Here is a 26,124-nt window from a genome sequence, read left to right as displayed (position 1 = left end):
CTGAGGTTTCATGATCTCCAGGAGGCACAGAAATCAAGGAGCCTTCTCCTTTAATTTCTGTGGGAATTGCGTGTGCTCTTTCACGTAGTGCTGCAACTGAAGAAACAGAGGTTGTCTCTTGGTGGGTGATATTAGATGTTTCCTAGAGGAGTTCTCCAGGGCCCTCACTGCCATTATATTTTAACTTTAATTCTGAAGAAAACTTAATTGCTTAAATTGATGGGTTTAAGGAAGAAAAACAACTAATTTTTCAAGTCTCGGTAAGCTTAACAAGTGAATTTAGGAACAATACTAAGCCCCACCCACTTTTAACTATCCCATTAGTGTAGTCAGGAATGCTTTCTTGCATCTGAAGTATGAAAACTTGACTTTTTTCCTCTAGATATCTACTGGGTCTTTTAACACCTCCACTAAATGCAAAGTGGAAATGGAAAGAATATGTCCAGCGTTAGGTCTAATTACAAGCTGTTGGTATACTGGTTAGGTTAAGAATTGAGAAGTTTGGTTGGTCTGTTTTAGCTGCCATTTCTAGCTGTTTCTAGCTATTCCCCCCTTTTTTTTAATGAAGTGTGATGAATTTTATTTCTACTTTTCCAATACCACTTCAGAATTTTAATTTTTTTTAACAAATTATAACCAGTAGCAAATATAAGGAATTTTTTTAATAGGCAGTGAAGGATTGGGGTGAGCTGCTGTGTGACAAAAGTCAGCTTCTTTTAAGTGTTCTGTTAAGGGTCTCTGCCACAAAGAAAACACTCTCCAAGTACAAAGGCAAAACTTAGATGTGTTTAACAGCTGAAACTGAAACTGGTCATGAAAAAAAGCGAGCACATTTCCTTAGAGGGGAGGGAGAAACCCTTCTTTTCCTCCATCACAGACACTGCACAGCCTTGAACTGGAAGCTTTACGCCTGACCTTAAACAATATGCACACTTCCCAGCTGGAGCTTACGCAGGCAAACCTGAGGAAAGAGAAAGAGACTGCCCTCGTGGAGCTGCGGGAGATGCTCAACGACAAGCGTGCGCAGGAGGTGGCGATCCTGCAAAGCCGCCATCAGCTGGAGTGGGAGAAGATCAGAGAGCAATGTCTGAAGGAAAAAGAAGACCTGAAGTCAAAGCATCAGCAAGAGCTAGGTATTAAAATTGGGGAATAACGGCCCAGTATTTTCTCCCTGCACAGTTTCCTGACTTGGTGCAGAGCTGCCCTTTGAGTGACAGCTGGTGTTGCCTTGAATAGAGACAGGGGTTGGACTGCCACGTGCAAGGATGCATGTTTTACATGTGAAAATAAAGTTGTGCAGACACAAGTTTAGCTTTTTTTCATCTGTATGAGTGTTTTGCTGTGTTCTAAACTGAACTAGTTGCTTTCAGGAGGCATTAGACCAAGCTCTCATAAAGAACTAAATCAGTGCAAAGAGTAGAGCTCTTACCCCTTTTGTTTCTTCTGGAGTTTTCTTTCCCTGGGTCAGTACTACCAGTGTCTTTTCGAGAAAGCTTCCTGGCTTTCCCTCTCAGTGGTTTCAAAAGGAGGATAAAGGAGTCGGAAAGGAAGCTCAGTGACAGCCTGTAGTTGTGTGTCCTTTGGGATCTCTTTCATATAAGATTGTATTCTGGCATCAGCATGAGGAAAGCTGCACTTTGCAGTACTGAAGGCCTGCTGATGGTGCTCTTGGCATTGTTTGGGAAATCCGCCTCTTCCCAGGTCAGGAGACCATTTCTGACCTGTATGGCAGAGCTTGAGGAATTTCTGGAGAAAGATTAGTCTTGCAGCAATTCATTAGAGAACTTTACAGAATCACAGGCTGGTTGGGGTTGGAAGGGCCCTCTGGAGATCATCAAGTCCAAACCCCTGCTAGAGCAGGTTCACCCACAGTAGGTTGCACGGGATCATGTCCAGCTGTGTTTTGAGTGTCTCCAGAAAGGAAGACTCCACAACCTCTCTGGGCAGCCTGTTCCAGGGCTCTGTCACCCTCACAGTAAAGAAGTTTTTCATTGTATCCAGATGGATCCCTGGAGATCACCGCTACCTGCAGGCCTCCAGCTAGACTCTGTGCTGCTGATCACACCCCACTGAGCTCTGAAATAAGGTTTAGGACCCATTCCTTTAGTTGTCCTTCCCGAAGAGGAAGAGAACATTCATTTAGGGCTGTTTCTTTTTGACCTAAGAGTAGGAAACCTTTTGTTACCACCATGTAGTGAACTGATGGCACAATGGGGCTTGGGAGCAGGAGGAGGTCTAGATACAGTTCTTAGTATCAGTGCTGTTGATGTGCCTTTTGGCAGTGTAACTTAATATGAATGTAACCATTTGGATGTAGAGACTGAGAAGAATCTGGCATCAGGTGATGCAGGAGGCTTGGTGGGAAGTTGTGGATACTGTTACCTGGGCGGCTAGAGGACAGAGGTTTCTCTTCAGAGAGGCAAAGATTAGACATGACCCAACTTGTTTGAGTGCTGGGACAGTGTCTTGTAGCTTAGATGATACTTCTGCCTCTCCTGGACCATTAGCTGGGTAGCTGGCACCAGCTTAGTCTCCCAAGTTCTCGTTTCCCACAGAAGGACTTGAAACATAGTTGCATGTTATAAATTATTGAATGTTATAAATAAGCCAAGGCAACAGTGCTTTGATGCTGTGGGAAGGTGGCTGATAGGCCTTTACAGGGTACCTGCAGACCAAAAAAGGGGCTGAACAAGAAGATGGAATGAATCTGGGGAAGAGCTGGGGAGGAGGAAACCATTGGTGTCAGAGATAACTGAGCAGATAATGGTATCTGTCTTGCAATTTGTTTCCTAGGCATTCATAGAAGAAATTTGATGTTTCCTACCTGCTACTGCTGCCTGCTACTCCTGCTGTGTCCCTGGAGACGATTCTGTGGTCATAGTGACGTGCAGGGAAACGCTAAAATGGCATCACTGAATTCCTATCTTTAGGATTTTATTTTCTTTTAGTAACAATTTCTCTGTAGAGCTAAGCAGGCTTTGCTAAATAAACTGAACTTTACCTTCTGAATTGCCTTTGCAGCTGTAACTGCTAGATGCTTGTTTTCTAAAGTGAAAGTGAATTACTGGGATATAACAGAACAGCAGGTTTGGATAGAACCCAGCACCTTACCCTGCTGTGTGCCTGCCTATTTAAGTCCTTGAATTTGATGTTGAAAATTGTAATCTCATCATATTTCTACTTATCATTTAATCATAACATTTTATGTAAATTTATTAATAAGTATTTTATTTCACAGTTGACCAGAGAAAGAAAATAGAATTGGAAATGGAAGAGGCACATCTCCAGGCATTAGAGGTACAAATTCTGTTCTTCCTACAAGAAACAGTAAAGCTCCTTTCAGAAAACAAGAGCTGGTACAAGTCCCATATCTGCTACACATTTATTGTAAAGGGCAAATAAATGGAGAAAAAAAAGTAATAATTTACGAAACATGTTTGCTTTAATAATGTTGTCTTACTCTCTTAGATCCTCAAAAGAGCCTGGGAATTAGAGTCTGACACACGTTTAAAAAACGTGTGTGAAGAGCTATGTGAAAAACATCAGACCGAGATGATGGAACTGCAGAAATCTCTGGAAATGGATTTAGAAAAAGTCAGAGCAGAGCTGGGGCTTCTTTCTGTTGAGAATGAGCAGTCCAAAAGTAAGTACTGTGGTCTGGAAAGCAGTTGTTTTACTGAACAGTGGCACAGTCGAGTGTTTTGCAACATGTATAAAAGCAAATACAAGATATATGCGTGTACTGTTACTTAAAAGCTGGGACGGTGGCATGACTGTCTAGAAAACAGGTTGTAAATGAAAATTTTTTTTAAAACCGAGGTAACATTGTTGCATTTTGACTTCCACAGAATATGAGGTAGAAACACATTAAAGGGAGGTGCTGTTTTGCTTCCAGTCGAAAACCAGTTTTGACAGTTTCTGGATTAATCAATATTCTGATTAATATTAATAGAAGCTTCTTCTAACAAAAAATCATGTTTGGATTGTGAATAGTTAAAGCTCAATGGAACAAAAGTTTCAAAAGCTGGCTGTCTCTTGGCCAGCAGTGTGGGATGCAGAGACCTAGAAAGCACTGTGTGGAAATGTTTGACCTTCAAATACTTTGCTATTGAAATATTTCCATGATTCCCTGTAGGCTAACATGCAGGCTAGAGACATACATGTGTATTTTTGTTGCACAAAAGCTGGACAGGTTATTCATTAACCAGGATGATGGAGTAACAGAACTCATTTTTAATTTTAGTAAAATGTATAGAACTGGAGAGGCAACACCAATTAGCCATTACAAAATTACAAGAACAGCTGCAGGCTGAGCATAACCATGTCCTAGAAGAGATGAAGATGAAAAGCCAAGAAAAAGAACAGAATCTTCAGAAGGAGGTAAATTACATTTCTTTAGTTGTTTAGAGTGGTTGAGTACTCTCTGCATAACAAAAACTAGACCATATACATATCATTTGGGTGACCTGCTTGTATTTAGGGATGTTACTGAAAAACCAAAATGCATCTCATGACGCAGGTAGATCCTCTGAGTTTCCATAGGAGTTCAAAACCTTTGGAATGCAATTGCCTTTGGGCCATTAGGTGCTGTCTCTTCCTCTGTATTTATATGCTTTATTTTCTCGTTCTTGTGTTGTGTTTTTATCTAGCTAATGCTTTATTTTTTGCCAGTGAAGATAAATATGGCATCAGGAACAAATTCCTCCCTCTCAGAGGAGTGGGTGTAATAGTTAAGTACTACTGAGTATGTGATACTGTCAGGAGCTGAGTCTGCTTGTCACTAAGTGTTTCCACCTATTTCTGACACAAGTGTCTGTTGCATATAAATAAGCAATTAGAATTGTTTAAAAAGTTGTGGTTTGTTGTTTTTTTTTTTAACATGTTTTCTGTAGCTGGACCAACTTCAGGTCAAGCATGAACAACTCCAGGCTCAGTCACAAGAAGAAATCCAGCAGCTTTGGTCTCAGCTCGACAGTACCCGAGCGAACCGACAGGAGCTAAGTGGTATGTTCAAAACTGACACATTTGATCTTTTGCCTCTTCTCCACACAGAAGTACACGTTATTGACACAAAATTCTTCTAAGTATGTACCAGAAACACACAGATAGGCCACAGTGTCAGTGGGTTGTACCCCAGTGGTCTGTTTCTGGAGTGAGAGGTGAGTCAGTGCCAGATGACAGGTTCTGCAGTGTCAAAAAGCATGGTGTGACTGTGGGGAAAAGCTTGCTCCTGTGGTTTTCCTTTCCCTTCCCACTCCCATCCTGCAGACTATAAAAATCTTTAGTGAAAACCAAACATCTTTCATTGGAATGTCAAATTAGGTATAATGTAGTTAAAAACTGGAGAAGATCTGGTCAGTGCAATAACATGCTCCTATTTGTATTTCTGTTTCAAGATCCAGGTGTATTAAATAAAACAGCTGGTTTTGCAGTCTAGTGATTGGAGGTGACAGGTTTTTGCTTGAAATGAAGATGGACATGTCTCAGATGTGTGTGCACAAGGAGATGTGTAATACATGAAAGAAGAACTTTTAGAAAAGTAAAAAACCTAGAGACCATGAGTTAACCTTGACTCTGCCTCTGTTCACCTTGTGTTGAGACTGTGACATGAGGTTCTTGACTTCTGCTGGGGTAGTTAAAACAGAAGGCACATGTAATGTGCTTCAAATACAATTTCAGATTTTCTGAATAATATAACTGTAAATCGCTTTTGAAGTATATTAGGGTTTTGTGAGGTTATTGTTTGTTTGTTTGTTTGGGTCATACATTGAAAAAATTTCTATCTAGCCAGAGTTGACTATTTCATAACTTTATTTTGATATTACAGAATTATAGCACATAGCACTTTATAGTACTTACTGGAATATTTCTTCTCTGTAGCTCTAATCTTTAACCTTTCAAATGTCTTTCCATGTTTCTAATCACTCACATTCCCATTCTTTGGACGCTTTCTGTTTCTTCATCTTACTTGAAGATGGTGAGACCAGAATGCAGGCCTGTGGTCCAGGTGAGGATCTTTCTTTTGGTGTGTGAGATCTTAGTGTTTGTTTTGTTCTGCTGTTCTTCACTTGAGTGATCATTTGACAATGCGTTTGGATTGATGGGGGACTCCTGGTGGTGGATTCAAATCATAGCAGCTGGATCATGGATTACTGCTCTGATGTAGGAATGACATGTCAGTTCAAAGCTGTTAAACACTTTTTTGAGGGGGTTAATTTTGTGCCAGTAGCCTTTGCTGGTTAGGCAAAACCTACCCATGGCGGATTGAACTTCCTTTACCTATCTTATTGATGATGTTACCAGTCCCTTCTTGTCACTTGATTTCCGCTTCCACCGGTCCCCGTGCCTGGCAACTGCTCCCTTTGGAAGCAGGCCTGAGCCTTGGACTTGCTTCACGGAATTGTGGAATCATGGAGAGGTTTGTGTTGGAAGGGACCTTAAAGATCTTCTCGTTCCAACCCCCCGCCATGGGTAGAGACACCTTCCACTAGACCAGGTTGCTCAGGTCCAACATGGCCTTGAACACTTATTTCTTCTCTTACTCTTTCTATTTGAATGTTCATTGTGAGAATTTTTTCCTTCTAAGTGTGCGTTTTCTGGCTTGCTACAAAAAAACCACAGTGTGACAGTCAGCTGTGTTGCTCCTGGATGGCATCCTCTGTTTCTGTTTTTAAAGTTTCTCTTTTTGTGTAATATAAGCAGCTGCTTTTCTCCAAGCAAGTTCTTTCTTTTCAAAGAATTTCACCAAGTTCTTTCTGCCTGAAATGCAGTTCCCTCTTCAGTTGATTCTTTGGGGATTCAGCTAACTGTAGTTATTTGGAAAGTTGAGCTATCTGGAAAACTCTTCCTCATGGTTTTTGTCCTTTTTTTTCCCCCACCTTTTAACTTTCTGGTATGTTACTGCTGCTTTAATACAGAAGGTGGGGAAGAAAGCTCTCAGAGGGCTGTTGAATAGGCTGCAGTGCTGGCCATTGTCCTCACTCCCTGGAAGGAGGGCAGCTTGCTGAACCAACCTTTGATAGCTGCTTTCTGCTGCATTCCTGTTTTGTTGGATGGTTCTTCTTAATTCAGTGAGTTCAGCTTCTGTTTGTGCACACGATGAGCAGCCAAACCATCAATGAAGTAATCCAGAATTGATTTTATTATTTTTATTTCTCGTGATTTTTGTTTTTCTACTTAGTTTGTGCTAAAGTTTGTTCTGTTTGGGTAGTTTTGTCTGGAGCAAATTAAATGACTTTGACTAATTCACTGCTTCTGGGTGCTACAACAAGCAGGTGTGAAGTTGAAGCAGTAGTGCAGGGCTCTGCATGTTACTAGACTAGAGCTGCAGGAAACGAGGAGGACTAGCAGTCTGCTGATAATTTTGATTCTCAGCGTGAGGATGGTGTCTCTGAATGCAGTGTAAATGAGAATGTGACTTCAGAGGAAGAAATGTTTTGTCTTTCAGAAGTTCATTTTCTTACGTAGCTTATGGGATAACTTTTTGCTGCTGTCTAAGTGTCCCGGTTCCAGCCAGGACAGAGTTATTTTTTTCAGTAGCTGTGAGGGGGCAGAGCCTGGAGGTTATTCTGGAGGCTGTGAGGTTATTCTGTACTACATCAGGTCATTGCTGTGGGCAGGGGGAAGGGACTCTCTGGCTTCTGAGAAGAAGGATGTGGTGGAAGGGGGAAGCTGCCCACCATTTGTTAATTGTCACCCGAGGTCCACCATGAACATGTTTTCCATGCGAATCATCCTCTCCGTTTGTTATTAATGTTGTTGCTGTTACTGTTAGTTTTCTTACCTCATTGCTGTTTCCAGCAAATTGTTCTGATCTCAACCCATGATCTTACCCCTTTTGTGCCTTCCACTGGAGAGGGAGGAGAGGGGAGCAGCTCATGGTCTTTTTAGTGGGAGTACTAAATTGGGGGATACCATTCCTAAACCGCAACACTCAGCAACTAAATCTGACCTTTACAGAATTACTTAGCCTAAAGATATGTATTCTTAGTGCTTGTGTTGGTTTTGCCTCCATTCCAGAGCTAAAAGAGCAGCTCCTGGCTCGTGCATCACAGGTAAAGGAAATAGAGCGTTTAAAACAAGAGTTTGAACAGCAGCGTCAGCAAAGAAACAATGAGCATGAAGCTCAACTGGAACAACTGAGGCTTTATTTTGAGGAGAAGTTAAGAGTTGCTGAAGAAAACTACAGAGAAGAATTGACTTTGTTGCATCAGAGACTACAAGAACTGAAGGACTATTCACTATCGGAGTTGGAAATGAGTCAAGATCAAGCAGGGGACATCAGGTGATCTATTTATTCTTTTTCCTTTCATCCCATGCAATGACAGCATGCTTCCATTTTATTTTTTTTAATACAAAAGAGGATGTTAGCCTCTAAACATTCTGAGATTGAGCATTAGGTAGTTAGAAACATAGTGATGGATGTGATGAGGGCCCAGCCCTGAGCAGTTGTAGTTGCTTTTTGCCTACTTTCAGTAGTACACTGCAAGTCATCAGGTTAACTTAACTCAATTCATGACATGTTACAATCTTAAAAACTTTAAAACCCTTTTCTCAGTTCTTCTGTCACAGTTTTTGAAGATACTGCTGACAAAGAGAGAAGAGTTGCACTTGATCAGCTAAATCAACATCAGGTAGGATTTTGATATACTGAAAGTTCTGTTGTTCATTATATGACCTGTGTGAACACAGATGTCTAATTCCTTGCTCTTACAAAGAGTTAATTAATTTCAGATGTTTAGTAAGGCTTAATTATTTTTGACAAGTATATTTTATTGACTTAAAATAGTTCTCAGCCCAGCAGGACAGATCAAACAGTGTTCTGTAATTTTATGTGTTTTATGTGCTTTTTGGCTTATCCTGTAACGAGTAAGGAACTCCTCTACAAAGCTCTTCTACACAAGTGCAGAATTGTTGTTTCTCTTCTCTATAGTCCTGGTAGTAACTGTGCCTTTCTTTGCTGTCTGTTCTCTTCAGACCAAGATGCTAGCTCGGTCCCTCTTTCATTTATGCACCTATTTTCGTGCACCTTGTTGTAATTTAAGATCTCGACATCTTTGCTCAACCATGAAAGATTTCTTTCATGGTTTCTTGAAAGCTAAAGATCTCTTCCTAACCCTTTACTTGTAGGAAGAACTTACCTGTCTGCAGCAACAACTTAAAGAACAACACAGACATGAATTAGATTCCTTAAGATCCTCCCTTACACTTCAGTATAAAGAGGACCTGATGAAAATGAAGATGGATCTGTCAGACAAATGCATGACAGAAATTGAGGCAATGAAGAGAAAGCACTGTTTAGAACTTGAGCAGCTCCGTGCCCAGCTTTCAGAAGAACATTTTAAAGGTAGGATGGTCTGATAGAGTGGGAAGGAAAATGGTAAGCTGCTTGTGTGGCGTATATTTTTCTTTAAACAGATTTATCTGTTTAAATTTGTTATTATCGAGCACTTATGGGCATGTTGAGTTGTACTTCTAAAGATGTGGTGATCTGAAGTTGTTTATTCTGTAGTAAAAACTACTAAAACTGTAAAAGGATCAGCTTTCCATTTTTGATGCCTAGAAGGGCACTGTCACACAAACACTTGGATTTAAAATCCGTAACTTACAGTTAGCTAATTAACACATATTGTTATAACTATAATTCAACTGTATGTTGGTTGAAAGGATCAGTACAGTTTTTAAATTCGCAGTTATCTTTATGTATTTTTAATAGTAGACAGTATGTCAAAACTGCTTAAATTAGAATGTTTAGAGATTGTCCCATCTGATTTTTGGGGAAATGCTTTATGTAAATAGTACGTACAAAAGAGGAGATGAAACTTCCATAAATCTGCTGTTACACTGCCCAAAAAGAAAGTCAACTCCTGTGGCTGTTGCAGATAAGAAGGGAGGACTGGCCACAGGATTTGTGATTGTTCTGTGCATGTTGATGTTGATAAATTCCATAGGTGGTGATAAAATAGAACAGAGTATGAAATCATCCTGATACGGGATTCTTGTTGTCCTGTAGTTAGCCTGGGTAAAGCTGACAATATTCAGCTTTATTTCTGTGCATTAGCAGGATTCTATGATCTGTTAAAATAAAATAAATTCCAGAATGTCATTTCATTGTCTGGTTTGGGTTTTTATTTTACTTTTTTTTTTTTTCTTTCCAGAGATCACCAAACTGCGTCTCCAGAGTGCTCATGATGCAGCATGTCAGGTTGAAATGGAGGTGGCTGAGCGAGTGTCTGTGCTGGAGGAGGAGCACAAAGCCAAGCTCTCTCTCCTCAGCTCTGAGAAACAGCGCATTGCAGAGCTTTCAGAGGAAATAAAGCGCTTAAAGGAAGAGATTGTAAAGCAGAAAGATTTTTCTGAGCAGAATGAGAAGCATCTGAAAGAAGAAATGGAAAAGGTTAATTTGTGTTACAGAGCTGTTTGGTGTAGATTTGGGCAAGCTCGGATCTGTTGGGAGGGCCAAGGGAGGCAGAGGCAGCACTTCCCTTTAAATGTCCCTGGGTTAGGGATAGTGGCTTCAGCTTTAAATGGACTTGCCTGGATACACACAAACGTTGGAATACAAGTCTGTTTTGGTGTAGCTCTTGTACCTTCCTGTTCAAAGTCTCAGAGCTGAGAGAATCCTACGTAGTACCGTCCCTCTTACTGGTTAAATCAGCTGTCCCATCTGAGGATAACCTTGAACTGGATGTTAATTAGTTGTTTAATTTGTTGCAGTATTTGAATGCTAATGAGAATTAGATAGATTAAGCTCTTATTTCTCAAGTCTTCCTCTCCTCCCTTTTTAAAAAGATGGATAAGTGTATCCTTTTCCAGACTTAAAAAACGATGAAGAAAACCAGAGAAAGTCTTTTTTTTTTTTTTTGCCTTCTTTCATTGAACAATCATTTGCTCAGAAGCTTTGGCTTCTGTTTTTATGCTACATGCTTTTTATGTGGCTTTTGTGTTATGTCCAAGAACTGCCCTTGTCATGAACTTAGACACTACATGGAAAATACCACTGGAATGTAGAAGGAGAAGTTTAAAAGAGAATTTTATTCATACCCAATATAAATACCTAAGATGCCCATAGCTGTATAAGTTGAACTCCTGAAAAGAAGTGACCTCAAGAGAAAACAATGTAGAGTACCATATTAATGCTAGAATTTTGCCTTAGTTTTTTCTTTTCTTCCTTACCCCAATTATTTCTCAAAAATGCATTCAATTTAATGCATGTCAATTCATAAATTGCCATTTCAGCCTTACTTTTATTAGGAGGGGTTACTTCACTACAAGAATTGAATCTCTCCAGGACCTTAAATGCCTGAGAATGTTCACTTCATGCACTATGCACTTCAGTTTGGTTTTGGTGTTTTATTCATTTTTTTTTTTTAATAACTGCGTTCACAGGTAAAATATGAAATTGGTGAGGATCACAAGAATAAGTTAAGAGAAGCCAGAGAAGAAGTCCAGAAAATAGAGACTATGTACAAAGAAAAAGAGAAGAAGTGGCAATGTGAAAGTGAGGCCCAGAGAATCCAAGCAGAAGAGAAGTTATCACTGCTGCGCGTCGAGCTGCAGAACAGAGCAGAGTCTGAGAAGCAGAGTTTGCAAAAAGAGTTTGAACTTCGTGAAGCTGAAATGAATCAACTTCGAGATCACCAAGCTGCCAGAATTCTGGAACTGGAGAAGCTGGTGAAGGAGCAGCAAAACAACTTGCAGCAGCTGGAGGATAGCCTTGTGAGCGCGCAGGCTGCGCAGAGAGCCCAGCAGCAGCACGAGGCTGACCTGCAGGCAGCCAAAGCCCTCATGGCAAAGGAAATGGAAAAGGCCACACTATGTCTGCAGGAAGAATGTGCACTGAAACTTATGGAAGCACAAAACAAGTAAGTCCAGAGTGTGTGAGCAGTTTCCCTTAAGGGTTCACTCGTTGTTACGGTTACTTTTTCTTATTTTAAACTTAACGAGTGGTAGTGGTGTAGATTTGTCACTTGATGGCACTAACTAACTTACATATGTAAGGCTTGCTGTCCCAAGGAACAGGAATGCTGTCTATTATGGCTTGCTCTATAATTTTGCTCTGTGTAAATGCATTTCATCTAGTCTAGCAGAGAAAACATAGTCAAGTTCTACCTGTTAAGAGTACAACACACAGCTGAAAATCATATGCCAGGCTTTGAAGACAGGAAGTGTGACAGGACATATAAGTAGAAGAGTTCTCTAAATATTTTCAAACAATTCAAATGAATTTGAGCAAGCTTTTCGTGGTGAATGAAGCTTGTGCTAACTACTGAATGCTGAGGTTGATGTGGCCCCCTCTGGTATTCTTTAGTTCTGGTTAGATGTGAAGGCTGGAACTACTGGTTTTCTTCCCTTTCCTGCACCTGTTTTGTAAAGTGTATTACACAAAATATTCAAGCAACCACATGTTTGTATCTGCATGCTTCAAATATATCACTTCTTTCCTCCCCAAACACATGCTCACAGAACAAGACTGGAGAAATAATGACAGTAAGAAAACACTGAAAGCAGAAACTTAACTTTTAGATAATTGATTGCTCTTTAGTTATTGGTGTCTGCATCCAGAAATACCATAGTTACTGATTACAGCAAGTGGCAGCACTTTAGACAGTTAATTTTCTGCATCAAGCTTTGAGCAGACCACAGAGAGATGAGTTTTTGGAGGAGCCCCCATGTATCCCACATAATGCTTCCATGGTGGTTTTATGTCTGTCTTTAGCAGAAGTTTTTAGAGGTGTTTGTTATGACAGTGCCTTGAGGGCAACATATTTGAGAGGTAGCAATGTATATACCATGTCCTAGATGCTCTCATGTGGCAGTGTTTTAGTTTTAGTAAGTTAATAGGGGTCTCTCTAGTAATAACCAGATACTACCAAGTGACATTGCAGAAACCTTTAATTATGTGGCTATGAAATCGTTGTTGTGGCTTGCTTTGAATTTAGTTCTGTATTTGAGCATAAAGGAAAACTTGTGGAGGCAAAGTAGGATCTATTTATTTTCCTTTGATTTTTATTTATTAGTTCAATTATTAAAAAAAACCCAAGCAGTGCCTTTTTGACAATAGTTTCTTAACTTTCTTGGAAATAATACAGGTTTATGGAGGAACACAAAGCTATGACTCAGAAATTCACAACTGAGCAAGAGATTCTTCTCCAAGAGCTGAAAAAGAAACATGTGGATGAGCTGGAACTCCAAAGTCAGCACCTACAGGAGAAGCATAAGCAGCAAATTTTGTCTCTGACAGCTGATTTTCAAACAAAACACCAAGCTGAAATTGAGACTCTTAAATCTACACTGGAAAGTAAACAGCAGATTCAGCTTGAAGGTTGTGTTGCTGAACTACAGACAAAGCATCAGGCCCAAATTGATGAGTTGGAGGCTAAGCACTTATCAAATCTGGATTCCTTGGAGTCGTCCTACCTGTCTGAAATTCAGAATATAAGAGATGAACATAGTCAGACTTTGGAGAAGCTACAGCTGCAGCACATGGAACAGCTCCAAGAACAGGATAAACTGCATCAAGCACACCTGGTCCAGGAGATTGAGATGCTGAAATTAAAGCATGCTGAAGAACTTCAGCTTTCCCAGAATAATTTGAAAATTGAGCTAGCTACTGTTCATATGGAAAAGCTTAAAGCCATGGCTGTTGAAGCAGAAGAAGCTCATAAGGTGAGTCAGAAAGAAAACCTGGCATTGAAGGTGAAATTTTGTGGTAAATTGTGTGGGATCACCTTTCCCTTGTTCTCAGGGTACGTTTCTACGCCCTCTTTGTGCCAGCACTGACACTTGTGTGTGGCTGTATTGAGAGCTGAAATAGGAAACTCCAGCTGAAAATTAAGCCCATCTGTTGCCTCCTGCCCCAAATGCTCACTCTAATGAGTTTTGTATCTCAGTGTGTGGAAAAGGTACAAATGAGGTAAATCTTTCAGCAGAATTCAGACCCGAAAGTCTCCGTTTTGTGGTTCAGAGCTTCTCTCCCTGACAGAGTTACTGTGTAATTCTTCAGAAGGTGACTAGAAAAAAGTAAATGTAATCCTGGAGGTTAAGCCACATCTCTAGGAATCTAAAGATCCTCCCTAATAAGTAAGGGATTTACAAAACTTTTACTAGACAAGAAAAATAAACCCATTTAAATGCTGTAGAGGGTATGTTTATGTATGTGTGCTCATCATTCACGAGGCAATATTGTTCCTGTTTACTTAGAAAAGCTTTGATACAGGAGGAGAAGCTGGACATGTGTTGTACAAAGAGGTTGCAAAGATATTTGTAATGATTTCTTCCCCCCCCTCCCCTTTTTTAATTAATGCTTACACAGGATCATTTGAACATAGCTCTTCAAAATCAAAGGCAGTTGCTGGAAGAAGAAAAACGTCTGGCTCTGGATCTGTTGCGTGAGGAAGTATTGCATATGGAGGAAAAGCACAGAAAGGCACTCCAAGAGCTTCAGGATCTTCATGAGGCAGAAATTAGGAAACATAAGGAGGAGTACTCCAGGGAGCTGGAAGAAGAATTGGGGAAACTAAAAGCACAGCATGAACATGAGCAAGAGGTCAGAATGTCACTAATACCTAAAACCAAAATAATCCATGCTTTATCTTAAAGTAAATTCAGGTTTTATTAACCTTAGAAATAAGATGCTTCTGGGGTTTTTTTTAATAGTGCCGGTAGATATGAAGAGACAAATTTAACATTTTTAGGCCTTGCTTTATCTGAAAGGACTTAAGGGAATTTGTGTATGTGTATTAGACTTATTTTTTTTAAAAAAAATTTAAGCCTGTGTTTGCAGTACTCTCTTTATGGGGCTGGGCTGGGCTTGCTTTCTTTTGAGATCCTGTCATATTTAATTCAAAATTTTAAAGCTGCCATTTTGATTTAAAACTAGTAGGGAATAATTTAGGTCATTAACCATTTGTGGAAAGCAACTGCTTTTTAAGTAAAAATTCGTTGCTAACATTTATTTCTTCTAACACTGATTTCTTCTTTTCTTAGAGAAATTATAGTAGGTACTACTTTTCCAAATGTGATTTCTCAGTGAGGTTGAGAAATATTCCTATTTGCTCTTAAAGCTTTGCCATTTCTTCTTGTTGGGAATGTTTATGTGTAAGCTTGATGTTTACTTTGATACTGAATGCTAAAAAGATTGATTATTACACTAAGTTCTCTTTAAGCATCAAAATGGAATTAAGATCTTCTGTTCATTCAGTTTTTTATGCAGTCTGACTTCTGTGCATGCAAGCAGCCATGAGTGATGAAGACTTTTCACTTTCCTGTGTTATATGTTACATTCATGTAGTAGGCAAAGTCACAAAGAAAATGAGCTTTATCCAGCTATAACCACGAAAAATATGTTAAAATACAATTAACTTTGGCTTTTTCACTTACTAATTTGAAAGTTGGATAGCGTTCCAAATAACTCTCAAATCACTTTTGGAAGAATAGGTTGCTTAGGAAGGTAGTCTTGTTAGTTTTCTGGGAGGTTCTAATGGTTACTCAGTCTTTAAGCTCTTCATTCTAGACAGAGGATTTATGACCATTCTGATGACTACTTCTTAGAATAATAAGCAAAAAACCCCAAATGAACAAAAAAATCCTCAAACCTTTCTCTGTTGTATCTCATAGGATAATTGCATTAAATATAGCTGTGTACTGTTTGTTCCCATTTGAACAAGAGAAATCACTTCTTAACAAAATATGCTCTCCCCGTGTTTCTCTCCTCCTCTTTCCTCCTTATTTCTTTGAATTTCTCTTGGGGAAGTATCTGTTGGAAAGAATAAGGAATACTTTATTAGTCTGATCTGATATTCTCGTGAATACAGGGTTGATATCTAATGCCTAGTTGCTTCTTATCTATTTTTATCAGCTTTCTTTCTTCTGTACTCAGCATGATGATAGAAAGAAACCCTGTATGACCTTGAGGATTGTGAACATGCTTTTAAGAATTTGGCTGAGCTTGATGGGTTTAGTTTGGTTTTATTTTTTCCCGAATTCTAATACTATGGTCTAAAATACTTTATATTCCTTACTTGTCTACAGCTGTATGCTTCTGCATCGGCCTCTGAAGTAGAATCTGTGAGGAAAGCTCTTCTGGCTCAGTTTGAAGAGGTAAAATTGAAGCAGCAGCTTCAGTTCCAGGAGGAGATTGAGCTGTTGAAGTGTCAGTCGGAAGTGCTGCTGGAACAGCAGATTGCACAGCTGAAGGTAAGCTCTGGTGAAAATGCACTTCTGAGTATACACTGGGAGAATGTTCTGCTGAAAAAGACCAACTGGTGTAAATTTCTGTTCTTCAGTGTCTAAAATGATGCTGAGTTAAATCTTTTCCTTGCTTCACCATGTTAGAACTAGAAAGGTAGCACTGGAAATAAAGCAGTGTGATGCGAGCAGTTGTATTTAATACAGGGTTGTTTTCAGGTTCTGAATTGGATATGAAATGGTGCCCTTCAAACAAAACCAAAAAATCAGTGGAAAATATTTGCCTAAGCAACATTCCTTGTGTACATGTTCAGTTTGTCATTTGAGACATTTTCTTCTTGGTGTCTGCCCTTGGCCTGTCATCCTGTGTCTATTGCATTCTTGTGTGTTTGGCAAAAATATATTCAGTGTTATCTGAGCTTTTACTAAGTCTGTGATGACAGTGAGCTCTTTGGGTATGAGATATTTGTTGTTGTTAATCTCTGCTTTCACGGATTCATCATTTGAGTTCTAAACTTCCATCATGATAAGCATCTTCAAGATGTTTCCTGCCTCTGACTTCTGTGTAGTCCTGACCATTCTTTGACTTCACTCTGTCTGGTGCAGCTCTCTTTTGAAACAGAGGACACAAGCGTGTCCTGAAAAGCTGCTGCAGGTGTATTTGACATTGCTGTCCTCAGCTGAACCCCAACCTTCAGCTCACAGAAGCTGGGACCAGACTGAGTGTTATGCAGATACTCCAGAAGTGATCCCTGCTTTTCTCTCTCTCGTGCTGCCCTAATTAGCATTTGGGACACCAGAAACCTCACTTTTTGTTGAAATTTTACCAGGGCTAATTCTCCTGCAGGTTCAGCTATCTATGGATTCTCCCCACATGAGCTTAATGACCGGTGTTTTGTCTCAGAAGAGACTGGCTGGATCTATTTGGAATGTCAGGCTGAGCTGCATTGTGTGCTGATACATATTTTTACAAGTCCTCCCCTGCCCACTACCCTGTGCTCATTTATGCAGTTGTCTTCATGCCAGCCAGTTTCCTTCTTTCCTTCCCTCTGCCTTGCCTAGCAGATTTCTAGTATTCAGAATTCCTCTCTATGGTCTGATATACTTTAGATGGATCTGAGAATAACAGGCAGGCTGTTTCAGAGACTGTCTGCAAATTCAGCATTCTAGGTCGAGGAAAGTCCTCCTACTCCTTTGTGTCTGTTCACTTTTTACCTTCTTAACTGCTAAGTACAGTGCAAGGACTGGCTCAGTCTTCTGCAGAGGATCAGGTGACTACATGTACTCTGCTCTGAAGTCTTATTTCTTACTCTGTTTTCTTGACTTGCCAGTGTAAGAAATAGTTGGCTATCACCTTGGAGTGCATTGGTGTTCGTAGACAAAATTGCCAGAGTTTTTTTTATACTGTGATCATTTCCCAGTTCTGGTGTTGCAGAAACAATCACTAATCCGGGTTCCTTTTAGCCTCTTAGCTCAGCCTCTTCAGCATGTTCAGAGAAGGGCAATGGAGGTGGGGAAGGGTCTGGAGCACAAGTCCTCTGAGGATTGGCTGGAGGTGTTCAGCCTGGAGAAAAGGAGGGTTGGAGGGACCTTCTCACTCCCTACAACTCCCTGAGAGGAGGGTGTAGACAGGAGGTGGAGATCAGCCTCTTCTCCCACGTAACAAGTGACAGGACCAGGGGAAATGGCCTCAAGTTGCACCAGGGGAGAATTAGATTGGGTATAAGGGAAAATTTCGTCACTGAAAGAGTGGTCAGGCATTGGAACAGGCTGCCCAGGGCAGTGTGGAATCATCATTCCTGGAAATGTTCAAAAAAAGCATGGATGTGGTGCTTAGAGACTTGGTTTAGTAGTGGGCTTGGGAGTGCTGGGTTAATGGTTGCATTTTGTGATCTTGGAGTGCTTTTCCAACCGAAAGGATTCTATGATTCTGTTTGGAAAGGGATAGCAGGACCTTGTTTCACCTCCCTTATTTGCTGATGCAGGAGTGGGCAATGTCTAATAATCCCTTCCTTCAGAGTGCTTTCACAGAATCATGTAGGTTGGAAAAGACCTCCAAGATAATTGAGTCTACTCTGTGCCTGATCCCCACCTTGTCAACTCAAGAGGACTGAGTGCCATATCCAGTTCTTCTTGAATGCCTCCAGGAATGGGGACTCCATCACCAACCTGGGCAGTCCCTTCTGTGAAAGCCTGAAAACCCTTTCTGTGAAGAAATTCCTCCTGATGTCCAACCTGAACCTGATGTCCAGACCCTTCCCCAGCTCCGTTGTTCTTCTCTGGACTTGCACTTCAATGTCTTTTTTGAAGTGAGGGACCCAGAACTGGACAGAGGACTCAAGGCACAGCCTCAGCAATGCAGAGTACAGAGGGATAATCACTGCCCTGGTTCTTCTGGCCACACTGTTCCTGATTTTGATCATAGTTTGAGCATGATTTTGTTGACTGGGGGTGTTGACTGTGTAAGTCACTGCTGGTTAATCCAGGAGGTAAAGTGTGTACTTCTGAAGAGTACAAAAAAAGTAGGGGGGGGATGTTTGATTGGGGTTTTTCTGGGAGGATGGTGGTGGTGTTTGTGGTTTTGGGGGTTTTCTTTGCTCTCTCTGTAAATCCAAGTGTATGTGATTTCTGCAGGATGAATTTGAAGCTGAAAAAAAGGCATCACTACATGACAAGGAGCAGATGTTGATTCAGGAGAGGGAGAAGGCACAGGCTGCTCACCAAAAGGAGCAAGAGATGTTATCAGTCCAGCTGCAGGAAAAGACAGCAGTAATTATCCAGGTGTGTGGAAAATATCTTAGACCTAGATTTTAAATGTGCTTTTGAGGTTGGTTTTTTTAGCACAGTGATCTCTTCTGTCTCAAGGTGTATATTGAGGGACTGCACGTATAATTCTTGTGGTATATTAAACTGTTCTGTTGGACCTTCCTGTTTAGGGGAAAAAACAGGAGTAACACTTGAGAATTTCCCTACTGGCAATGCATTATTGATTCCAGCTCTTCTTGCAGGATTTGATGAGGTGTCAGAAGGTTGGCACTGGAGCAGAATGCTTTTCTTTCCTTGCAGTTTCCTCCCCAATAGATATTTTGACTTATTTGTTTTTGTTTACTTATGAGACAGAGTTTCTAACAAAATGCCAGTAATTTGTTTGGCAGCAAAATCTGGAGGTAGGGGGTGGGTATATACATACATACATGTATTTTTATTTTTATATTCATACATTTTAATTGGATGAAGGTGCCATCTGAGCATACTAATATGAGGAGATAAGTAATTTTTCCAGAAACTTGTTTTCAGGTAGGGTTTATAAAACAAAGTTTAGGCAAAGTGATTGACTTTGTTGCATTGTCACTGCATTTCCACAGCTGGAGAAGAAAGTGGAGTCTTTAAAGCATGAAATAGAGGAGACCAACTCTGAACTGGAGACACTCCTTCAGCAGCAGGACAGGGAAAACCAAGAAGGAGGGAATTTGGTAGCCTTGTTGAGATCTGATATTGAGCAATCCAAGGAGGAAAGGTTTGTTCAGCTTTGGTTACGTAATATTTACTGGTTGGAGTTTTTTTGTTTGCTTGTTTTCTCACTTCTCATAAAGAAATCAATAATCAGGCAAAATTAAGCCAGCTCAAATTAATAGTTTAGGATGATATGCTAGTTTTATTTGCAATTTTTTTCAAGTTTTTTTAAAATTGCCAACCTATCTGGACATGGAGGGCAAGGGGTTCTTATTTTGCTCTTTTTTGTGCAGTCTGGTGAAGATTTTGGCATTTTGGGGTTTCCACTGTCTCTCATCTTGGAAAAATCTAAGAAATAGAGAAAGCCTCTTGTTCACAAAACCTCTCAGTGCAATGTGGATTGTTTTGATGTTGTCATGGGAATATGTGGGTTGGAGAAGCTGTCACGCTGAATAAGCTTTAAGAAGAATTCCCTCTCTCTCATCTTTAGGAAACTGGCTTACTGTTTTGCTTAAAACTAAAATGTTTTCATAAATACAATTTTTGTTGTCAGCTCTGCCAGAGCACCCCTAGTTATTTTGATGCCACTGATACTATAGTAGTAGATGTATACTCCTTGCTGGTGCTTCCATGGATGTGGAAGACTCAGATGCTTGGGATTGCAGTATGATCTACCTGTGGAGAAAACAAAAGTGTTTTGCTAAGCCAGCTCTTCGACAATTACCTGGGTTTTTTTGTGAGTCACCTGAATCATCTTTGCTGATAACTGTCAAACTATGGCAAAATACCCATTTTAGACTGTCAGCTTTTCAGTAGGTTCGGAGCGTCTTTCAAATCAAGTGCATGCAATTTTTGAAGTGTTGGATGTGCTTTTGTTCTAGGGAAAAACTGCGCGAATCTTATCAGCAGGTTTTGAAGTTGCTTATGGAACTGGTGAAGGCCGCATTAGCTATTGAGGACCTTATCTGTAGCAAGATTGGTCTTTGTCTTGATGACAGCCTGGCTTCTGGAGATTCTAGAGAAGCTCACACTATTGTGGAAGAAATGGGATTTATGCAATATTTCAAAGCCAGAGAAAACCATCTAGAGAAAGGTGAGTCCAAATCGGCGAACCCGGATACATCATCAGCTCATGTTCTTGAAAACTGCCTTTTCCTTTCCTTTTGTATGGATGAAGTTAAGAGAGAGAATATCTCTTGTTGCAATGTTTCTGTGTCTTTCAAAGCTGCTCCACACTTAAGACAGTACCTACCAACTACTAAAACGTTGTTGGAAAAGCCTGAGTGGATTATAGAGCAGGAAAGATGGACTTGGTGAATGCGGAGTTTCAGGTCCTGATGTACAGAATAATAATCCCAAACGTTGTGAAAAGCCCTGGTGATTTTTTGAAATTGAGTTGTTGATGTGTCTGAGGTTTACCTTGTACATCTCCAGGACCAACTAAGGTCACTGTCTGATGTCAGTTGTTATCTGAGTGACTGGTTTTGTTGCTAGCTGTCCTTTTTTTGTGTGTGTGTTTTTAAACAGCTTACTTGTTTTCAGTAGAGGAGCTGCTTGATGAAACTCTCACAGAACACAACCAACTGTCTCCAGGGGCTGACGAGGGGTCTGAGTTGAGCCAATACTTATGTGAAAGTGTTTTTGCAAAGCCAGAATTGGCATGTGAAAATGAAGAAATGATACTGAAAATTTGTCATCGTTTGCGCACTGCAGTGGAGAGACTTCTGGAACTGGTTACAGAGTCAACTAAACAAGTAAAGCTTTTTAATCTATGTAGAGCAGCCTGGTCTCGTGGAAGGTTGTGCTGGTTTAAAGGTAAACCAGCAGGGGAAACGAACTCAACTCAAAAGAGAGATTATAAGTCAGAATAACAATTTAATAAAATAATACAATAAGTACGATTATACAGACAAACAATTGGTTTTAACCCACAAAACCCAAGTGTATAACCCAGCACCCTGGGGCATGAACAGAGTGGTGTTCTTTGGGCCCCCTGAATCCAAAGTAAAAGGAGAGGGGAAAAACCTGTTGGTGAGAGTGCTGTTGCAGTCTGGTCAAAAGTGGTGATTGCAGTCCAATTGAGGGTGATGGTTGCAGTCCAGTCGAGAGTGGTGGTCTGCAGTCTGGTTGAGAGTGGTTAAAAAAGTTCCAAGACTCCAAGATTATATATTCTCCAGTTCAGGCAGGAATGCCCAGCACTTCCCTCAGGGTGGGGAGCTCCACAAAGGGTGTGAGGACAAGAGCATCCTCCTGTCTCACAGGCCTCTTAACACCTAGTTTGTAGCCTGAGGAGTCAGGCTCTATGGACAGATGGTGTAAATGGTTCATTGATAACAGTTTCTGGGAAATGGCATGGAAGGCTATAGAATACACAGTTTTGGGTTACACCCATACAATGATGAACTGGTCCCAGATGGACTAGTTTCTAACTAGGACAAAGGTGTCCCTGCCAATGGCAGGGGTTTGGAACTGTGTGGTCTTCAAGGTCCCTTTCAACCCAGACTTTTCCACGATTCTATATATAACACTGAAAATGTGAAATCAGTTTTAAGGCTATATATTTGGCCTTCTAGCAGATCCTGTGGGAAGGCAATAAGTTGGTTGCCTTAAGTAGATTTAAACTAGCATTTTAGATTCATTCGGTAACTTTGAGGGGAGTTTTTTTGACAGGGTTTTGTTGCACTTCATGTCAATGCTTCTCCAACATCAATAAACAGGTTCAGAAAAACTCAGTCTGATGTTAAAATGTTGTGGGAATATGTGGATAGCAGCATACAAACATCCTTGTATTTATATACTGTTCAATTGTGATAATTGTTCAGAGGTTTTGGGCAAAGTCAATTAGTACTAAAATGAAACTTCAAAACTTGGGCCTTATTGCATCATGGGTTTTTGTTGAAATGTCTGCAGTGTTATTATGCTACATGTGCATCTGAGATCTGATGCTTGGGGAAATTTTTCACTTGTAGCTGGAGAAAATGCATGAAAACCACGCACAGTTTGAAGAGGAGTTCAGCCGCCGAAATCAGGAGACTGCCCAGGTGGTGAGTCAGCACCAGGAGCTGATGGAGTGCCTCAGCGAGGAGAGCGAGGCCAAGAACCAGCTGGCACTAGAGCTTCATAAAGCAGAGGGTAAGAAAATGAAATTAATGTAATTTAATGAGATTTCAGTGTCCTTTACTCATAGCTCATTCCTCCCAATACCAGTGGTGCGACTTGATGATCCTTGTGGGTTCCTTCCAACTCGGCTTGGTCTGTGATTCTGTGCTTTCTACGTCCTGGATTTCTTGGGCTCTGAATCTAACATCTGATCTTCCTTTCTGGAGATTCTGTTTCTTCAAACCTCAGCCCTCAGCAGAGGATGTGTCAGGATGTTGTGAGCTGATCCCAGGCCATCAGAAGCTTAATGATCCCCATTTGAATTCTGTAGACTTGGAGACATTCTGTAACATGGCAGCCTTGTCAAATCTGTTAAAATGTATCAGTTAATGTATTCTATTTCTTAAGGTACTTCAAAAAGCCTAACTACAGTGTAAACTTAAGTCATCTTTTACTTCTTCCTTTCCATGTCACCTTTGGTCATTTGCCAAAACTTGCTTACTCATGTTTTCAAGCTGCTTTTTCCCTATAAGTTTGTCCGTGTCTTTATTTGCGTTCTGACTTGGGATTTTAGGCATTATCGAAGGCTACGTCGCAGAAAAAGCTGCATTAGAAGAGGCCTTGAACCTGAAAGAGGAGTCTGAGCGTCGCCTTGTTGTGGAGCTGGAAAACATGCGGGAACGCTTCCAGGAGCTGACCCAGGAGCAGGCAATTCTTGGTGAGGAGTGGGTATGGCACTTGGAGTAGACAACAAAGTTGTCCCCAGTCAGGGCAGGCTGCAGTGTGTTTCTGTAATGAATCAGTGCTTGGTTTGATGACCTGGTGAGCAGCTCAAACTGGCACAGACGTGAGAGGGTCTTCCTGTAAAAGCAGCAAGTAAAATAAAGCAGCTGGTTCTTTGCTTGTAAGATGATAATGCTGTTAGTGAAGAGTACTGCTGTAGCTCTGTACTTAGTTAGAAAGGGATAGATCATCCTCAGTGCAATCACACAGCACCCACTGACAAGGGATCAGACCCAGCCAGCACGGGTTTAGGAAGGGCAGGTCCTGTCTGACCAACCTGATCTCCTTTTATGATCAGGTGACCCGCCTGGTGGATGAGGAGAAGGCTGTGGATATGTCTACCTGGACTTCAACAAGGCCTTTGACACTGTCTCCCACAGCATTCTCCTGAAAAAGCTGGCAGCCCACGGCTTGGACAGGGGCACTCTGTGCTGGGTCAGGAACTGGCTGGAGGGCCGGGCCCAGAGAATGGTGGGGAACGGAGCTGCATCCAGTTGGCAGCTGGTCACTAGTGGTGTCCCCAGGGATCAGTGTCATGCCCAGTTCTGTTTAATATCTTTACTGATGATTTAGATGAGGGGATTGAGTCCATCATCAACAAATTTGCAGATGACACTAAGCTGGGGGGGAGTGTCGATCAGCTGGAAGGCAGGAGGGCTCTGCAGGGGGACCTGGATAGGTTGGAGAGTTGGGCTGATTCCAACGGGATGAGGTTCAACAAGGCCAAGTACTGGGTCCTGCACTTTGGCCACAACAACCCCCTGCAGCGCTACAGGCTGGGGACAGAGTGGCTGGAGAGAAAGCCAGACAGAGAGGGACCTGGGAGTTTGGATTGACAGGAAGCTGAACAGGAGCCAGCAGTGTGCCCAGGTGGCCAAGAAGGCCAATGGATCCTGGCCTGGATCAGGAACAGTGTGGCCAACAGGTCCAAGGAAGTGATTCTTCCCCTGGACTCAGCACTGGTGAGGCCACCCCTGGAGTGCTGTGTCCAGTTCTGGGCCCCTCAGTTCAGGAAGGACATTGAGGTGCTGGAGCAGGTCCAGAGGAGAGCAACTAGGCTGGGGAAGGGACTCAAGCACAAGTGCTATGAGGAGAGGCTGAGGGAGCTGGGGCTGTTCAGCCTGGAGAAGAGGAGGCTCAGGGGAGACCTCCTCACTCTCTACAGCTTCCTGAAAGGAGGTTGTAGCCAGGTGGGGGTTGGTCTCTTTTCCCAGGCAACGATCAGCAAGACAAGAGGGCATGGTCTCAAGTTGTGCCATGGTAGGTTTAGGTTGGATATTAGAAAGAATTTCTTTCCAGAGAGGGTGGTCAGACATTGGAATGGGCTGCCCAGGGAAGTGGTGGATTCTCCGTCCCTGGAGATTTTTAAAAAGAGACTGGATGTGGCACTTAGTGCCATGGTCTAGTAACCACAGCGGTAGTGGATCAAGGATTGGACTTGATGATCTTGAAGGTCCCTTCCAACCGAGCTGAATCTATGATTTTATGATTCTATAAGTGTTAAAGCAAATAAGAGGCATGTTTTAACTCCACTTAGTTGCAACAGGTAATTGGCACCTAATTAATAACTGAAATGCTGGTTCTTTGGTACTGCAGTCGAAAGAGTTGGAGCTTGAAGGCTTTTGACTGCTTTTAGGACTAAGGAGATAGCTTAATAATGACAGAAAAAAATAAACTTCTCCTGGAAGATTATTTGAATTGTGATGATGTGTACTCAGTTTTAGACATAAGCTTTTCCCCTGCTCCCCAGCCTTGTCCTGTCCAAACACACACACATGGTCGGTCAGGATGACGGGAAGAATTTTAATGGTCAAGGACAGAGACTGTTTAGGTTTTTAAAGGAAAGTATATGGGTTGAAAAAGCTGAATGAGGTAGTGCTCTTGCAGAGGATAAGGTGAGGCAAGGATCTTAAGCTTTTAGGGTGACTCACTGCAGGCCAGAGCCACTGAAATACTAAATCATATTCGGGTAAGTAGGTGCAAGTAATCAAGTAAGTAGGTGATATGAGATAAGCTAATTACAGGGAGCTTGTGTAGGGAAATGGAGTAGTGTAAGGGGAAACTCTTCAACATAGTAGATGAAGTCTACTAATATTCAAAAAGAGAGAACTCACACTGCAAATGAAGGAGCACATATTTTAACAGTGACAGCAGTGATTTAATAAAGACCCTGAAGAATCTCAGTGTAGTATAACTGGTTTACATATAAGATAACTTTTTGATTAACAGGAGAAAGTTCAGAGTTATGTGATTCGCACTGCAAAGCAACTCAAGACTAGGTTGTACTGCTTCTTAATGATAACTCTGAGAATTATTTAAATGGCATTATATAGTTTTGACTTCTTGAACTTGCAGCCTTAGTGCCCTTCTAGTACTTCTGTAAGTGAATTTCTCTGTATCATCTTCCAGTAGAAATTTTATTGTTTGTGATCACTGCCTTTCCATTTCTGGTAATGCCAACATTATGCTACCCTCAGCTGTGTCACCACAATGCCACCCTCAGCTATATTGCATAGATCTTTTCTGACTGAGCAGACTGTGTAACAGGGAGTTGTACACAGGACAACATGCTTAGGTCAGAAATAAAGACAGCAAGAAACA

The 26,124-nt window shown here is 41.2% G+C and overlaps 1 protein-coding gene across 5 annotated transcripts in view; it reads left to right on the top strand.

The window, feature by feature from the left end:
- The window catches only part of PCNT (pericentrin), a 73,474-nt gene that overhangs the window by 9,397 nt on the left and 37,953 nt on the right, over positions 1–26,124 (top strand). For 3 of the 5 annotated variants that reach the window (XM_018071640.2, XM_025895010.2, XM_025895008.2), the window contains exons 5-23: positions 878–1,133; positions 3,239–3,297; positions 3,469–3,643; positions 4,244–4,380; positions 4,893–5,004; positions 8,020–8,284; positions 8,558–8,633; positions 9,130–9,346; positions 10,158–10,396; positions 11,389–11,864; positions 13,092–13,668; positions 14,315–14,548; positions 16,033–16,197; positions 18,823–18,969; positions 19,554–19,705; positions 20,523–20,734; positions 21,169–21,395; positions 22,611–22,773; positions 23,315–23,458. In XM_018071640.2, the coding sequence (XP_017927129.2) occupies positions 878–1,133; positions 3,239–3,297; positions 3,469–3,643; positions 4,244–4,380; positions 4,893–5,004; positions 8,020–8,284; positions 8,558–8,633; positions 9,130–9,346; positions 10,158–10,396; positions 11,389–11,864; positions 13,092–13,668; positions 14,315–14,548; positions 16,033–16,197; positions 18,823–18,969; positions 19,554–19,705; positions 20,523–20,734; positions 21,169–21,395; positions 22,611–22,773; positions 23,315–23,458 (4,033 nt within the window). Of the gene's footprint in view, positions 1–877; positions 1,134–3,238; positions 3,298–3,468; positions 3,644–4,243; positions 4,381–4,892; positions 5,005–5,974; positions 6,008–8,019; positions 8,285–8,557; positions 8,634–9,129; positions 9,347–10,157; positions 10,397–11,388; positions 11,865–13,091; positions 13,669–14,314; positions 14,549–16,032; positions 16,198–18,822; positions 18,970–19,553; positions 19,706–20,522; positions 20,735–21,168; positions 21,396–22,610; positions 22,774–23,314; positions 23,459–26,124 lie in introns of all 5 variants that reach the window. The other 2 variants (XM_029959562.1, XM_025895009.2) reach the window with 2 other exon arrangements.

Source organism: Manacus vitellinus, unplaced genomic scaffold (genome assembly GCF_001715985.3).
Source record: "Manacus vitellinus isolate BGI_N305 unplaced genomic scaffold, ASM171598v3 scaffold_20_pilon, whole genome shotgun sequence".
In the NCBI taxonomy this organism is placed as follows: Eukaryota; Metazoa; Chordata; class Aves; order Passeriformes; family Pipridae; genus Manacus; species Manacus vitellinus.
The sequence above is the reverse complement of the archived record's forward strand: the minus strand, read 5'-3'. Positions and strand labels throughout refer to the sequence as shown.